We start from the raw sequence: 18335 nt of genomic DNA, 5'->3' as shown, positions 1-18335 counted from the left end.
AAATTCTATTTCATGAAGAAATAAGTTTGTTCCTTGTGTACATAAAGTCAAGAAATATCAAGTACATTTTAAAGTAAATGGATAATGTTTAATTGACTACATTCATCTGTCCTCAGGTCATAAGCTGCGTGTGATCAACATGAACCAGCAGAGTGACAGCTCAGATCTTCTGGGAGGGTAAGTCACATTATTACACAGATTACTGAAATACGAAAGTAGGTCACAATGTTACACAGATTACTGAAATATGGATAATAAAGTTTATTTGCGCACAGAAATTATATTGAATATTTTCTCCACAGTGCAATGAATCACGTAACTTAACAACAGAATCTAACCAGGAACACAATATAAAATATTTAAAGAATATGTATTAAATAATTGTAAGAAATGATAAATTTTGGATTGTGATAAGAGAAGGACATCTCTCGTGTACTCCACACAAGCTTTGATTTGGAGCCTGAGGAATGTCTTGACTGTTTGTAGGTTTAAGCCGATGGACCTGAAGATAATCGTGAAGCCGGTGAAGGAAGAGTTTGAGTCTTTGTTCTGTTCCACATTCTCGGCCTCAGAAAACGCAAAATTCCTCAGTCACATACAGGTCAGACTTCTCTGTAATAGGCTTTAAACGTATACAATAAATATAACGTACATTTTCTTCTCGGAAAATCCATAGATTTTTCTGAACAGCCACAAGAAAAATCGTGCTGATCTGAAGAAAGTGAAGAAATTTATTTCAAAATTTGGCATGTCTTATGTATATTTAAGATCATATTAAAAATTTCTAAATTCAACAAATCTAATTTACAAATGTTCTTAAAGAAGAAAGAAATTTCATATTAGATGTTTTAAACTCTTTTTCTCTTACAGGAGAATTTCTCCCGAAGTAACTGGGCCAATTTATTTACCCTGATGGAACACACTGTAGAGCCTGCCTTAAAACGAGGCAAAGCAGGTCAGTTCTTATGTATACATACTACTTGTAAGATATGCCTTAAAAGGAGGCAACACAGATACATTGTATTTCCAAATATGAATTACTGGTAGCTTATTGATTAATTTCTTTAGAAGTGTACAGTCAGTACCGGTAATATAAAAGAATTATATGTAAAAGTATAACTACCAATAGTATGACTGGGAATTGTGGCTAAAGCACTGAAGTTTGTTTAACCATGTGGATGAATATAATATTTTTTTGTGCCAACTCCACTCAAAATATTATGTTATTCTTTAAAGATTCTTACTTCATTTTCAGGTAAACTTGATGCTGAGCTGCACACCAAGTGGAAGAATCTAAAATTCAGAATTATGCAGTTAAAACTACAGGTCAAGAGGTCAGAGAATGCCCTGACCTTCTCATTCATAGAGGTGAGTCTTGTGACTTATTGTACGAGCTTCTGTAACTTTGTATTAAATCGATAAGTATTAATGGGTCTTTTCCTGCAAACCATAATTAGACATCATCATGTATATAAACAGTGTATGTTGAAAGTTTAATATAGAAGTGTAATAAATGTATTGGTTGGTACCTATGTACTATACATGACTTGCTATGTTTTGTAGGGTACACTTGTTAAAGCTCTAAGACAGGGAGACTGGGTGTTATTGGACGAGATTAACTTAGCAGCAGCAGAAACTCTGGAGTGTTTGAGTGGATTACTGGAGAGTACAAAAGGCTCGATTGTACTCACAGAGAGAGGGTGAGTGGACTCAAGAGCTTATTTCACAATTTATGTCTCATGCATTAGAACTCATTTTATAAAGGAAGTTCCAGTTGACAAAGAGTCCTAGTCTCAATTTCATTAAAGAAGATGGGGTAAAATACACAGTGTCACATATTTATTCTTCAAAATGAGAAATCTTAAAGTATTGCATGAATATGAACTTTAATTTTCCTGACTTGTAGTGACATCTCCCCGATACAGAGACATGAGAGCTTTAGGATTTTTGCCTGCATGAACCCGGCTACAGATGTGGGGAAGAAGGATCTACCTATAGGTGTCAGAAACAGGTCTGTCAGCTGATTTGAACATATTTTGTTTTGTAATTAATAATGAAAATATTTTAAAAAAAACCTTCCTGCTCTTGAAATAAATTCCATGTCCAACTACAAAACATTGAATATATTTATATAACAAGTTTACAGAATTTTACTTATCTTACTAAACACAAGTTTGTAATAAACTATATGTAAATGTTAATGCATTCACAGATTTACTGAGTTTGACTTGTGTTTCAGGTTTACTGAGTTTGACTTGTGTTTCGGTTTACTGAGTTTGACTTGTGTTTCAAGTTTACTGAGTTTGACTTGTGTTTCAGGTTTACTGAGTTTGACTTGTGTTTCAGTTTTACTGAGTTTGACTTGTGTTTCAGTTTTACTGAGTTTGACTTGTGTTTAAGTTTTACTGAGTTTGACTTGTGTTTCAGTTTTACTGAGTTTGACTTGTGTTTCAGTTTTACTGAGTTTGACTTGTGTTTCAGGTTTACTGAGTTTGACTTGTGTTTCAGTTTTACTGAGTTTGACTTGTGTTTCAGTTTTACTGAGTTTGACTTGTGTTTCAGGTTTACTGAGTTTGACTTGTGTTTCAGTTTTACTGAGTTTGACTTGGTTTCAGTTTTACTGAGTTTGACTTGTGTTTCAGTTTTACTGAGTTTGACTTGTGTTTCAGGTTTACTGAGTTTGACTTGTGTTTCAGTTTTACTGAATTTGACTTGTGTTTCAGGTTTACTGAGTTTGACTTGTGTTTCAGTTTTACTGAATTTGACTTGTGTTTCAGGTTTACAGAGTTTTACGTGGATGAGTTGGAGGAGGAACAGGACTTGAGGATCCTGGTCAGTGACTACCTCTCCCCGCTCTCCCTCACCCCCACCCACATCCAGGGCATCGTCAAGTTCTACCTCACCGTGAAGAAAGCGGCCATGGACAAACTGACGGACGGGACCGGACACAAGCCTCACTTCAGTCTCAGGACACTGTGTAGAGCTCTGAGATTTGCAGTGTCAAATCCGTGTGGACAAGTGTCCAGGTCTCTGTATGAGGTATGGAAGATGGAACATTACAGACATTAAATAAATATACTCATAATAGTACTATAATCATAATCATTTGTGATGCAAAATAAAATGTATTCAAAGATGCGTTTCGATAGTTTAGAAATTTTTTATAGAATGCTAGTTTTAAAAAAAAAGTCATAAATTTCTCTTACTGATAGGAGAAATAACTAGATATAATTTGATTTTAATTATAACACGTCATTTGATTGGATAAAAATTTTTATCCATTTAATTTAATATTACTTGCCTATGTCACAATGAGTTACGTCAAAAAGCGTATTACTCCGCTTGACGTTACTTTTAAAATTTAATCAGTGTGAACTCGTTAAGCCTTATTCTGGGAGAAAAATTGTATCATTATCTGCACTGGAATTAAATTATAAGGAATGAAGCTTATTTCAACTTACCTGGTATATTATACGATATAACAAAACTTGGGGCAGTTAACGCTTTTTTATATACCGCTTTGCGGTTTATAAAGTGTAAACTGCCCCAAGTTATGTTATATCGTATAATATAAGTTGAAATTACCTTCATTCCTTAAATGAATAAAAGATGTTTTGCTTTATGTACATAATTGTATATTAAGACTTTGAAATTGGAAATATTCAATGCATATGAATTTGATTTGTTATTTTCCAGGGATTCTGCCTGAGTTTCCTGACCCAGTTAGACAGAGCCTCCCACCCCCTGGTCGTTAACCTGATCACCCAGCACATCGTGGGAAAGTCCAACATCAAGTCCCTCCTGAAGCAGGGGATCAGAGAGCCGCTAGAGGGAGGGTGTCTACAGTTTGAGGGGTACTGGGTGTCACAGGGCCGGGCCCTGCCCACCGTCCCCAGTAACTACATCCTGACCCCCTCAGTCAGGGCTAACCTCAGGGACCTCGCCAGGGTCGTGTCAGCGGGGTAGGTCACAAGCTCTGCAAATTTACATGGGAATGTTCTTTTATAACTCATAGTTTATTAAACTTATACATTTACTTTTCTAATATGTAAATTTTCCTTCATGTAGTGTTGAAATATATTTTTATCACTTGTATTTCCATAATACCGGTATTTTAATTTAAAATAAAACAAAACATAGAAGAAATAAAAATTTGAACCCTAAAACAGATGTAGAACTAAACTCTTATGTATTTTTGTCTTCTAAACACAGACAGCACCCAGTTCTTCTGCAGGGGGAGACCTCGGTGGGCAAGACGAGTCTTGTGAATTATCTAGCTCGGAGCAGCGGGAACGTGTGTGTACGGGTGAATAACCACGAACACACGGACCTACAGGAGTATGTAGGGTGTTACTCCGCAGACCAGTCAGGCAAACTCGTGTTCAAAGAAGGTCAGTACACACTGATACATATGTAGGAATTGAGCCTCTCATATTCAAAATCTGACAAAAAGAGAATTGCATGGCATCTAAATTTTATGCATTTATTAAAAACATGTTAAAGAAAAATTCTTCAGTAAAATTTAATGGGGGATTTGATACCTTCAGTATTTGTACATGTAAACTTTATTTTTCTCTGTAAATGATACTGTTGAATGTTTAACTGTTGATGGGAATTCAACTGACATTTTATGGCCTTCCTTTATACAGGTGTCCTGGTTGAGGCCATGAGAAAGGGACACTGGGTTATACTGGATGAGCTGAATCTGGCTCCTACAGACGTTTTAGAGGCCCTCAACAGGGTAATTTCTACATGTACCAGTTTCATTTCCCATCATATATTTGTTATTGAACCTCTCACAATGGTTCTCATTTCTTTACCCTATTAATCAAAGCAAATTATGTGAAAAGCTGTTATTTTACTGTTGTGGATGTAAACTTTATGATTAATTCACATGTATTATTGTATATTCCTGTGTATACCTCAGCTTCTGGATGACAACAGAGAACTCTTTATCCCTGAGACCCAGGAGACAGTGAAGGCTCACCCTAAGTTTATGTTGTTTGCCACACAGAACCCCCCGGGGCTGTACGGGGGACGTAAGGTAGGGGGCTTATTCATGTTGTTAAACTAGGTATTCTTAAAGACAGAGTCTGATTTAAGGTAGTTCTATACTCGGCACTAAATGGGCTCAATCTTTAAAAATCTGCTTTTATAAGATAGACATACATCCAAGCAATGGATAGACACAAGAAAAATTATATGTCAACATGTTCACTTTTCCGCTATAGCCTATTGGAGTATTTACCCCGAAATGTAAAATACTGAAATTTTACCTATCCTAGATTTTGTTGTATATAAATTAATTTAAGTCTAAATATTCAACTTTAATACCCAAAATAGAGTAGAAACATGTTATTAAACAATAAAATATCATTGTTTTGCATGAATTATTGTAAATAGATGCACTTTGTTAGGCTATCGTATCAAAATTTTATGTGAGAAAATATGCTTCACAGGACAATCTCAGTCATTTAAAAAAAAAATTATGGACTCAAACTTCGTAAGTTTGCATTATTTTTACTAAATTATATTTAAGGTAGGTCCGTACTTTCAGAATTTTCTGTCAAACTCTTTATTTTTTGATTTGAAAATCTTGAATAAGTCATAATCTAACTAAAACACCCATAAAAAACATATCTTTGCAGGTTAATTTTCATGCAACATATCTTGGAGTATATACCTCTAAAAATTCAACAGCAAAAATTCAACATATAGAAGTGTAACATCATATTTTATTTAGCAATGTCCCAAATCACATCAAATTATTGTTAAAACTTAAGAAAATCATAAATATTCATTTGTCAAGAAAATATTTGAAATTTCTATTTGAAAACACTAAAAAATTTATGTTGATTGTCAAAATCTCTCAGAGAAAAAGCTCAAAATATCTTTATTTAAAAATATTTCTCAAAATCTTATATGTTTATATGCTATTTTTTCTTCACAATTATTTAGAATTATATCTTAGGTTGGCAAAAAAACATACTTTATTATGGTTGACCAGAAAATTTTTATAAAACAGCCTTTTGAACACCTATACCCCCATTTTTGGAATATCTATTTTTTCAATTGTTCTTCGCAAAACGTATTAAAAAGTAAATTTAAAAAGATGATATAGGCTAAAAATTAAAGATAAATAGATCTCAAGTTAGTTTGTTTAAAAAAATTGAAAAGCTTTATGTCCATAAAGACAATTAAGAATTCTGTCTGTTTATGTACTAAATTACATATAGATCCTATGAACAGAGTGCAAAGTGGTTATTCCTATAAATAATGTATATTAAATGCTTTGTGTGCACAATGACACTATAACAAACAAATATATACTTGCTAAATTATTTTTAATCATCCAAAAAGATTTTTTTTTCAATAGATAAGGATAATCAAAATTTTATATTGGTGTGTAAAATTAAAACCGGATCCGTAAAAGTGTGGACCTGCCTTAAGAAAAATAATAAGCTTAAAAAAATTATATGCTGACGCATTACTTTTCATGGTATGAGCTCTAAACTAAAGGGACCCCCCTATTTTCTTTCTTTCAGATTGAAGTAATATATTGCCACATATTTCTGTAATACTGTTAATGTTTGAGTGTATACCTGTATTAACAAGGTTGAACATTATTTAAAACAATAATTATAAACACCCAAAACCTATTGTCCCTAAAATTTATCTTATTTTACTCAAAAAAAAAAAAAAATAAATAAAACGCACTTGTCTTTAAATTGGAGACGATGAAAATGAAAGTAATTCACTGATTCTCAGAAACTGGATAATTTCTTACAGAAAGTAACAAAGTATGCTGCAAGTGAATCAACTTTTGTCAAATACTTATTCAAAAGATAATTTTGCATTGGGATTCGTGGGTAAGCAGGTTGGGGGAGGGGGTATGTGTTTTATGCAATTATTATTATTTAAAGTAAATTTTGTATTGTTTGATAAGTAAAATCCATAAATTTTCTATGTCAAATCGTAGTCATTACTTTTCTTCTGAATTATCACTATTAGCTTCAACTTGGCCGCCGACAATAGTCGCCTCGATAGTTTGATACATGATGTAGCATGTATATGGTCCGTGTTTTAGACACGGCATATCAAACATGCAGCCTCACATGCATCATTCACAGAAATATCGTTTTATTACCTAATTATATTTCTGTCAACCGAAAGTTGTTCCCAGCCTAATCTTTTTAATTTATCCTTAAACTGTAGAATATGTGTTTGTTGACGCGACCGACTTCGAGCAAAATCCTTATCGGATATTTAAAACGCTAAGTAAAAGTCAAACCAATATATACTGTTATAAACTCTCATCATGGAAAAAGGAAGCGCTGTTCCGGTTTTACTATTCGTAAATGACGTAGTGCGAGTATAGACCTACGAGGGTCATTCAAAAAGTTCGTAGACTTTTGTCCTTACTTTTTTATTAAACGTCATATTATATCCAAATTTGGTACAAATGTTTTAACAACAGATTCAAATAATTTGAGTAAAAAAATTAGAATGTATCTTCATATTTATTAAAATTACGAAGGATTTAGAACAGCAAAAATGGGGTCACGGAGCACGGTCAAAATTGAGTAATTTTCTAATTTTCACTTTTCAGTATTTACAGCTATACCTTAAATAATTGGAGCTGAAACGAAATAAAATTTACATGTTTAAACAAATTATTGCTGTAATATCTCGCTCCATTTAAAAGATATCAGCTTCTAAATACATATAGACTTGATTAAAAAAGGCAAAAAAACCATGACGTTGGAGGACGTCACGGAGCAGCAAGTAGCAATAAAATTAGACTTTACATTCGGAAAACTTCTTCTACAAGCTCAAAAAATTCTTTTAAACCAGGAACTGAATGAAAAATAATCTGTGTATTTGTATTAAATTGAAAATACAATTTTTGAGTGGTAGCGAGTTTGAATCGGACGATGGATCGACTGCAAAGAAACATGTTTAAGTTAAAAATATTGTCAAAAGAGTAAGATCGTCATTGAACGTAATGTGTGCTTCAATGTTGCAGAAATAACAGAGTTGCATGGTAAATTAAAGAATTTGAAAACAATAACATTCTAATTTAAGCTATATTTGTACAATTGTTAGCAAACTAGGTGTTAAGTGTTGTGGATATGTGTTTTAAATAAATAAAGACGCTTCAAACCATTTTTGAAATATAAAATAAAGAGTATACTTTTGACAAACTTTCTCAGCGTAGATTTTGACGTTACAATATTGGTAAACCGTGCTCCGTGGTAACAAAACATGTTGCTTTAAATTTTGGCCGACACGAGTTCTATCTAATCAAATAAAATGAAACTTCACACTTCGACAAAATAAATGTTTATGTTTACGAAAATGTGTTGATCTATAACCTTTAATAATCATATGACGATGAGAAGAATTGTCTACGTATTTTTTGAATGACCCTCGTACTTTAATTTTTTGTACTGCTGAAAGTTTTAATTTTTATGCATACATGTACTTGATTTTTGCACATATAAGTCACATTTATCTACTTGAATTCAGTATGTTGACATCTTGTCTGAGTTTTCTTTTTTTTAATAAATTATTAAAATTTGACACAAGTTGAAAGAGGAAATATTTTACAGAATTATTAATTCCTATTTTACTTACAGATTCTGTCAAGAGCGTTCAGGAACCGCTTTATTGAGCTCCATTTTGATGAGATCCCGAGTTCTGAGCTGGAGACAATCCTCCATCAGAGATGTGATCTACCGCTGTCCTACGCCAAACGACTGGTGGCAGCCATGTTAGATTTACAGGTAGGGTTTGTATACTGGTATTGTTTGAAATGTTTGTGTCTGCATTGTCTGTATGTATCAGAGTATAGGTCTGAGATTTGTAATTTGTGTAAAGTTATTTTGAACAAGCATTTGCAAGTGCTATAAGAGGAATTTTAAACATAATCACTGAACAAAAATTTTATTCCATGTACATAGAGAAACCAAATCTGATAGGTGAATTTTAAATTTTCTTCTTTAATCTCTTGTGAATAGTACATGTATGATTTAAGTTGTCCAGGAAGAAACGATCGCTAATCTCTTGTGTATTTTGCTACAGACCAGAAGACGAGGTTCGGGAGTGTTTGCGGGGAAGCAGGGCTTCATGACCCTCAGAGACCTGTTTAGGTGGGCGGATAGATACAAGTGTAAAGAGGTCAAACTGGAGAGGAAGTTCTATGACTGGGACCAACACATGGCAGATCATGGTCTGTATATTATTATCTTGTCGAGTGTGTTAAAGGGAGATAATCTACATTGTGTTGTTTGAAAATAATATTAAAGTAAATGTGTCTTAAGTATGCATTATAACCATACAGATGTTTGTAAGTTCGGTGAATGAATTCAAAGAAAATAAGATTATAACTGTTCAAAAAATATATTTAGGCTTAATGAGAAACATAAATCAACCGACAAGTACATGGTCACAGATGATAAATGTTTGATTTGCATTAAATATCATTTCTTAGACTAATTATAGTATCTCCTTCTTGTACAGGCTACATGTTGCTGGCGGGCAGAGTGAGAAAACCTGAGGAGGCGGACATTGTACAGGAAGTGATCCAGAAGCATCTCAAACGCAGTGTGGACCCTGATCGACTGTTTACGCTGAACGCTGAGACGTCCCCTACCACGGTGTCGATACTGCGGAGGGTGATGGGAGACTCGCCACAGGGGTTTGAACACGTGGTGTGGACGTACGGGATGAGACGTCTGGCCGCACTGATTGGTCATGCTGTACAGTTCAGAGAACCTGTTCTACTGGTCGGGGAAACAGGGTAAGGCACATATCTCATGTGGTAAATCAGAAGAGCAAAATCATAGAATAGGACTTACTTCAGTGTATTTAATGGTAGAAGAAAGCATTGGGTATATTTATCCAAAGTTATCATGTAAATAGGTCATCTTTTTGACATGCACAAAATACACATTGAATTCTCTTTTGCTCCATAAACTTAAAAGTTAAAGCCTTTTCAACATTTATTTAATTATCTCGAATGGTCTATTTCGCACTATGTACATATATACATACATTCAGACCTTTATATTAATTTTGATAAAAAGTCATCCATATTTATTATTTAGTTGTGGTAAGACAACCGTCTGTCAGCTGTTGTCCCGGTTACATGACCTTGACCTACATTCCATTAATTGTCACCTTCACACAGAGAGTGCCGATTTTTTGGGAGGACTTCGACCGTGTCGGTCTCACAGCGAGGAGGTAAGTGTACTGACAACAATGATCTAGTTACATAAAACCATAAAGGACTTCATGTCCATCTTTGTGTTACAAGAGAGAAAAAAATGATAAAGTATCAATTCCATCAATTAAACAAAAAAGCAAAAACAATCAGATTATCCTTATCCACTCACAAGATGGACACAGACTATTCCATGAAACATTAGATAAAATCACTTATCATACATTGATTTCATTAATTTTAGGATTCAGACACAGATTATAATATGGTTATTTGTAGGATACAGTTGGTCCTAAGAAGTTGTTTGAATGGGTGGATGGTCCTCTGGTCAATGCTATGAGGCGGGGGGATATGTTCCTTATTGATGAGATCTCGCTGGCTGATGACTCAGTGCTGGAGCGGCTGAACAGCGTACTGGAGCCTGAGCGGACCCTCCTACTGGCAGAGAAGGGCGGGGAGGATGGAGGGGGGAATCAGGTGGAGGTCGTAGTCGCAGCTGATAGGTTCCATGTGTTCTCCACCATGAATCCTGGTGGGGACTTTGGTAAAAAAGAGGTAACCTAGCTATTGGTTGTTTATTTATAGCCTGCTGAAATTACAGTGAAGGAGTAAATAATTGGTTGTTTACATTGTATTTATAGTTTGCTGAAATTACATATCTTTTATCTCTCATTAGTCCATGATCTTAGTTTGATAGTTTTAATTATTGTCTTCATAGACTTTCACCTGCACCAAAAATTTAAATTCCAAAGAAGGATAACTCTGTCAGTATAATGGCTCATTGAGTACTATATATAAACAAGTAACCTATATTTGTACTTTCCATAGAATCAAGAAGCCTTAAGTACATGTAGCTTATTTAAAAACCTTGACCCCTCTTTAAATTATTTCACAGTGTGGGAGTACATTTGAACAAAATACTTTGAAGTTCAGTCATTAGAATCATATTAGTTTTACAATTTATTAATATACAACAGTACATCATTTAGACATTATTCTATCCCATTAAAAGTAATTCTGGTACAAAATCAAAAATATCCAATAATTTTCTTTCTTCAATTGACAGTTATCGCCTGCTCTAAGAAACCGGTTCACAGAGATCTGGTGTCCACAGACCAGTGAGCGAGCCGACCTGATACGCATCATTGAACACAACCTGTCGCCCGGTATTCACCTTGGTAACCAGGAGGACGGGACCAGTGGTGTGGGGCGGGTCATCATGGACTTTGTAGACTGGTTCACCAATAACGATCTAGGGAAAAGGTCAGAATGCCACTTAATTTAAATAATAGATAAATAATTGTATATTTGACACATTTATTGTAATTGCAGTCTATCACTCAAAAAGTAGTAAATGAAACAGCAATATGTCATGATGCCTTTAGACTAAGTTTGAAATTGCCAATTTTGATCGATCTAGAGAGTTTTAAGCATTGACAGTAGGCTAAAATAAAAATTTGTGGCTCTACCTACTGAACCTTTAGTAATGATTAGGGTAAAACAATGTATTAGTTTGAATCTACATGTACTGTATCTCGATGTGGTTTTGATTGTAGATGTACTGTGAGTATCCGTGACATCCTGTCCTGGGTCAACTTCATCAATGTCTGCTCCATCAAGATAACCCCAGATGCCATGGAGATGGAAACCGGTTATAACCAGTTAGAACCAGTTGTGGCCTTAATCCACGGAGCGTGCCTGGTGTTTCTAGATGGTCTTGGAGCAGGTGATATGATGATATCATTCTTTACATTTTGATGTTTCCAATGAAAGTCATTGTATTAGGCCAGAATTAAAAATATCTTTGTTTCCCCTAACCCGACCCTGAATTTTCAAGGTGGGTCGGTAGGTAGGTAAACAATTTTATTTTCTTACAGCAGCTTTTAAAATACATTCTAAAATTTAATAGAAAATTACCTTTATAAATAAGAAAAGTGCAAAAGAAAGGGATTTGTGAACAAAATGCTAAGTTTCGTACAAATGCCTTTTTTAAATAGCAAAATTCATGATTAATTAATTCACAACTGTTATTTAGTTGAACTTGTGAAATATGTCACGCCAGAGTACATACATATAGATCGAAAAAATAAAGAAAAGATTCTCAAATATGCAGAGACCGGAGATCCGACTATATTTTTTGAAACCCTCCATCAGCCCTCAGTGCTTATATACAATCAGTGTACTTTTGAGGGCCATGGGACTTGCAGTGGTTCCAGAGCATTTTGCTTTGGAGTTAAGAAGTAAGTGTCACTCTTATATTTTAAGTCGCAGGTCCAAATACCAATGAGGAACGTTGAAAACAGTCCTTCAAAGGGGACCATAAAAACTTAAATGTCCAGTCTCGCAAAAGACGCTGGATCAAAAAACATTCCTTATTGTATAATGGCAAAAAGTGCTGAGTACGTCTAAATATGGAGCAATAGGGAAATGTTCAAACAAATGTCGAAGGGATTAAAAGCAAAGAAACAGTCAATCTTCATGAGTGTAAATAACGAAAACTACAGTGGGCGTCTCAGGAGGCTGAATAATGAATTCCTATTTGCACAGAGTATGTGAACAATATTTAATTGAACCAAACCGAATCTACAAATGATAAAAATGCTACATGTATATACAATGCCATAGTCACGAAGTTTAACCCATAAATAAAGGCATGAAGAAAGGAAATCTAAATTATATTTTAAATTTTAGGATAAATATGCAGACACATTTACAACAACTCTTACGGTTCCGTAATGGCATATATTAAACATACGAACATAGATGAACTGGTTATTATTACATTAAAACTCAAATAAATCTAAGTGAAATTGAATGATGTGTTCACTAGGTGGGCCCCTCATCTGCTCATTAGGGGGCTTACCATGTATTACGTACCTTAAATTCAAAGACAGGTTTGTTTGTTGTTTACCGTCCCTTTCGAAAATTTATTCACCAACACAGAGAAGACAAGAAACTTTCTTAATTAGTCATGGTAAATTCTTTTATTAAATTGTTTAGAGAGTGAAGAATTCTAGTTAGCTGAAGGCATAAGATTGAGACGTCACTGTTGTTTAATTAAGAACTAATTCTCAGTAATCACATCTGGGAGCCATTTTTTCAACAAATTACGGTAGAACAATGTCCATCGTTTTGCTAAAACTGATTTTGATGAAAATTTATTTCATGAAACTTGGTTAACAATAAAAAAAAATATTCGAATCTTCTAATTTAAAAAATCTTTTCAGTCGGTGCATTTTAATTGGGTCGGTCGCGTTAGGGGAAACAAAGGTATTTTTTATTTTGGCCTTAGAATGTTTTATGTATAAATCTGTCAGTTACCGTAGCAGTTGCTGTTAATAATTTTCATTTACATTTAATAATTTCACAAAATTATTTTTTTTCCTTTCATCAAATTCACATTTATTGATATTACATGTAAAATCACCATGTTTTGACGTTTTGCTTACTAAGGGACCACCAGTAGGGGTCGTGACTCGGATATCTCGAGTCTGAGATCCGCCTCTCTGTGTCACCTCCTACATCTCATCAACCAGATATCTCACCAGTCACATGACCTCAAATCTCTTGGACTATTGGACAAGGATTCTGGGGACTTTGAGGGGATAGTTAAGGAGACACCAGATGCCTTTTGTGTTTGGCCCTACAGCATCAGTCGAGGTACTGAGTTCTTAAATAAAGTAAAAAATATCATAGCTAATTAATTTGATATGATTCAATGCAAGAAAATAGTGTAAGTTTGAACGAGCATTTATAAATGAGCTTGAATATATGCACCAGGCAAGTTCAACTTATTTGTACAGTACATATAAACAAGCACTGTAAATACTAGTGTTGGCAAATCGGACGATTTTTAGTAACCGGTTACTCGCTCAACCTTCCGATCGAGTACCCGGTTACTCGGATGATTTATTCATATGTATCATTTATCTCATCTTTTAATCATCGGTTCTAATAAAACCCAAAGGTATTGTGAATTAACTTTATTTATAAACTTAAAAAGAACACGCAAGCAATATCTATAATTTTAAATATAATTATAATCAAAAGATTAATTAAATCAGAAGAAAAATAAATATTCAATGTTTCACATTATTTTACAATGGCGTTCATCAGTTTTACTTTACAACCCCCGACATATGTCAAGAACAAGCAAAATAATTATTTAGAAATTTGAAGTCACGATAACTCCGATTCATATTAATTACATTTCACAGGTATGGAATCAGCTGTTCTTTTAAAATTCTTCCAAGGTATAGATGTCCTTGGCGGCATCTTGTTAAATTTTTTAATAAGATAATTATGACTTGACAATCAAAGCTATCAATTGAGTGTGAAAACCAATTAATCGTATTAGTGAAACCGTAGATCAATAAGTGTAACCGTAAATAAAATAAGAGAAATGTTTATTTGTACGCTTATAAATAAATTAGCATTTTATTTTTTAGTTATTTATCATATAAGATGCATTTTATCCGAGTAACCGAATAGCAATTTTACTAACCGATACTCGCATCGTTCGACGGTTAACCGGTTACTCGTTGCCAACACTAGTAAATACACATAATATTGTCTAATTGAGCAGTTTATTGAAAATTGGCAATTATGAAATGCATACTGATTGAGTGGAACTATTAAGTTTCACTACCTAACTAGTAACTTTGTTTCTTGGTACATGTAGATGTGAATTCTCTGTGTTATAATTTGTTACAGGTGAGCTTGAGACTGGTTTAGATGATAAATATGCCCTGCAGGCCCCCACCACCTGTGTGAATGCCCAGCGAGTCCTGAGGGGCCTACAGCTGCCCCGCCCCCTGCTCCTGGAGGGATCCCCGGGGGTGGGGAAGACCAGTTTGGTGGCAGCCATCGCTAAAGCAGCGGGGAAGGAACTGGTCCGCATCAACCTATCAGAACAAACGGTGAGCCATGAACCAATATAAATCTCAGTAGTGAGGCAATATTTTCCAATTTATTATATTAACTCTGTCTGATCTAGACTTTTTGGATGAGGTACAGAAAAAATATTGAAACTTTTGATTCGGACAACTTAAAATTTACAGTGTAGTACAGTGTACATGTACAAATTTTACATTAAATTTTAAAATGTATTTAAGGCCATGCAAAGTTAATTCCTTGGTTCTCAGGCCTTTTTTCAAGAAATATGATAAGGGAGGGAGGCATTTTTTTTAATACTTTTTATTGCCCCCAAAACATGATGACTGAGGCAGCTTTTTACATTGTACAAAATTTCAAAAAATAATGAGGGAGGTGATTTGGTGTTTCTATTTTATTGGTTTAGCAATAAAAAGGGTCAATGAGGCACCCTTGGAAGCGATGAAGGAGGGCCTGAGAACCAAGAAATTATTTTTTTTTTTTTTGCCTAATGGAGCTATCACACTGTTGTATAAAAGTAAGCCCTATTCCATTATACAAGGGGCCTTCAATAAATAATGTCATCGGGGCTCAGAAAGAAGCAAACAACGCTTTTCAATGATTTAGTCTTCACGATTTTACTTATAAATCTATTTTAATTCAAATACATGTCCGTAAAATTTTTTTATCCAATTTCTGTTTGTTTTTAGAACTCATTTTTGGGTACTACCCTGAGTATATTGGAAAATGGCAGATCCAATGATTTCCTGGAGTTGTTTTTTCCTTCTGAAAGGTGTTTTATTCAAGTTTGGAAATAGAAACAAGTCAAAAGGTCAAAGATGTGGCAAATATTATTAATGTGAAAAAACATTAACTTTCTGTTTATCCCATAAAGCCCTTTACTCTTTAGGGCATGCGGGTTTAAACGCTGTAGTGAAGAAATTCAATGTAGTGGGTTCCTGATTCTGGGTCCTTTCTCTAATAAACCTTTGTAATTCGATTTCTTTGCAAAAAAACTGCTTTCTAGACACCTCCAGATATTAAACTGTCTCCCCGAATACGAATTTGAACAACAATACCACTAATATTTAAGAAAATTGCATATAAATATGTTTTTGTTCTCTTGCATACCTTTGCTCTTGACAGACCTTCGCCGTTTTTATCAAGTTCATCTTATGGTAAATTTTGTTTAAATGGTTTTGAGCAACAGATTCATGTTCCAATATCTGTTTGAATATAAAACAATCATGGATTACTACAATTACTGATATTTTAAAATAATTGTTAACTTAAGACTTTTGTACACGCTGTCGTTTTCACTCATTTTTCAAAATACAGGGTGACCTTAGAGTACAAAGCTTAATTACTGTCAAACATTTCTTAAAAACAGTGTAAAATACCCCCGATATGATGTCTATAAAATTTGCTATGTGTCTTAAAGTCAATCATACAACATCAAATATTATTTGGTAAAATTTGGCAAACAGTGCATAAGTTGTTATAATTTTTGTTGGCAAGGAGGGTACCCATTTTTGATGCCCATTATATAATTTTTTATTTTTCAAATCCACCTGCTAATTTGTCTATAAAACAGGCAGCGGTTGCTGTAAATGTCACATATTTCAGTGAATATTTCTTTGGGATTTCTAACAAGTTTTACAGCAGCTTTAATGTAGGTTTTATTTTCACTCTAGTTTACTGATTCTTTACCATTCATTTATAATGCAGTGACTCGTTTCCCAGCTTCTCACGATAAAACTTTGTGATGAAAAGTTGTCACATAAACTGTTATAAATTTATTAAAGATTCAATAATGAGAAAAAGTCAAGCTTTATGTCATATGACTACTATGTTGTAAGTCATCGAGCTAATGACATTATTTATTGAACGCCCCTCGTATGTTGCATTTGAAAATTTGTTTTGAGTGTGTTTTTATTTTATGACAGGATGTAACAGACCTGTTTGGGGCTGATTTACCTGTGGAGGGAGCAGAAGGGGGGAGGTTTGCCTGGAGGGACGGTCCACTGCTGAGGGCCCTCAAACTAGGTCACTGGGTCGTACTGGATGAGGTAAGGCTCTCAAACTAGGTCACTGGGTCGAACTGGAAGAGGTAAGGTCTCATGGGATAGATTACACTCTGGACATCTTAGATTTACATAATCTGTCATGTACTTAAAATGAATGAATATACGTGCATAGAGAACTGCATTTATTTAGATTTGATAAGGAAATAATATTTACTTGAATGCTGAATAACCCTTCTGAAGCAGTTTGATTGTTTTTTTTCTAATAAACAGTACTGATAAAATTTCACATGTAACAATATTTAAATCTTTGTGATACAGTTAAACTTGGCCTCTCAGTCAGTGTTGGAGGGACTTAATGCCTGTCTGGACCACAGAGCTGAAGTCTTCATCCCGGAACTGTCCAAAACCTTCCACATCCAGCACCAGAAGACCAGGCTGTTCGCCTGTCAGAACCCACTCAACCAGGGCGGGGGCAGGAAGGGGCTACCCCGGTCATTTCTCAACAGGTTCACACAGGTATGTTAGAACCCACTGAACCAGGGCGGGGGCAGGAAGGGGCTACCCCGGTCATTTCTCAACAGGTTCATATAGATATGTAAGAACCCCCTCAGCCAGGGAGGGGGCAGGAAAGGGCTACCCCGGTCATTTCTCAAAAGATTCACTCAGGTATGCTAGAGCTCAGGCAACATTGAAGAGTTATAATTGAAATCATAGAATTTGATATCTTTTCTCATTTTGAAATTAACAAACTGTATTTCATCTCATATCATGTTCTTCTATTTTGTAGGTGTACATAGAACCCTTGACCTTCAAGGACCTGCTATTTATAGCTCACAGGACATATCCAGAAATACCCTGTAACATACTATCTAATATGGTTGCATTTAATATGAAGGTACTTAAACTTGCTGATCATTCATTTCAAAGCATTAAATATTTCTGAGTTCAACCCACTGATAAGAATGTAAAAAGCTTATTTTTTTTCATGCCTTAAGAAAATGAATTCCCTCTGTCAGTCTCTTTCTCCATTCATCTTTAATTGTAACATTTAAGTTTGTTTAGGATTGTCACAAATTATTTACTGTACCTGTAGATAGAACAGGAGACAGTGACCGAGGGTCGGTGGGGTCAGAGAGGGGGACCCTGGGAGTTCAACCTCCGCGACCTCTTCAGGTGGTGTGACCTTCTGCTGAGGAACAAACACGTAAGTG

General features: G+C 34.7%; 1 protein-coding gene across 1 annotated transcript in view; it reads left to right on the top strand.

The window, feature by feature from the left end:
• The window catches only part of LOC134267912 (midasin-like), a gene marked incomplete at its 3' end in the record, with an annotated part of 76308 nt that overhangs the window by 13218 nt on the left and 44755 nt on the right, over positions 1-18335 (top strand). The window contains exons 14-37 of the mRNA XM_062750118.1: positions 117-177; positions 487-601; positions 871-955; positions 1256-1368; positions 1564-1700; positions 1907-2011; positions 2778-3039; positions 3697-3962; positions 4213-4391; positions 4650-4741; positions 4928-5044; positions 8640-8786; positions 9085-9232; positions 9523-9802; positions 10110-10245; positions 10505-10780; positions 11292-11488; positions 11782-11951; positions 13679-13885; positions 14939-15144; positions 17044-17166; positions 17443-17640; positions 17912-18019; positions 18218-18328. Of these exons, the coding sequence (XP_062606102.1) occupies positions 117-177; positions 487-601; positions 871-955; positions 1256-1368; positions 1564-1700; positions 1907-2011; positions 2778-3039; positions 3697-3962; positions 4213-4391; positions 4650-4741; positions 4928-5044; positions 8640-8786; positions 9085-9232; positions 9523-9802; positions 10110-10245; positions 10505-10780; positions 11292-11488; positions 11782-11951; positions 13679-13885; positions 14939-15144; positions 17044-17166; positions 17443-17640; positions 17912-18019; positions 18218-18328 (3839 nt within the window). The remainder of the gene's footprint in view (positions 1-116; positions 178-486; positions 602-870; positions 956-1255; positions 1369-1563; positions 1701-1906; positions 2012-2777; positions 3040-3696; positions 3963-4212; positions 4392-4649; positions 4742-4927; positions 5045-8639; positions 8787-9084; positions 9233-9522; positions 9803-10109; positions 10246-10504; positions 10781-11291; positions 11489-11781; positions 11952-13678; positions 13886-14938; positions 15145-17043; positions 17167-17442; positions 17641-17911; positions 18020-18217; positions 18329-18335) is intronic.

This window comes from Saccostrea cucullata, unplaced genomic scaffold (assembly GCF_032062105.1).
Source record: "Saccostrea cucullata isolate Sc308-1 unplaced genomic scaffold, CSIRO_AGI_Scuc_v1 ctg1523, whole genome shotgun sequence".
Taxonomy (NCBI): domain Eukaryota; kingdom Metazoa; phylum Mollusca; class Bivalvia; order Ostreida; family Ostreidae; genus Saccostrea; species Saccostrea cuccullata.
Note: the sequence above shows the minus strand (reverse complement) of the source record. Positions and strands in the feature narration are given on the sequence as shown.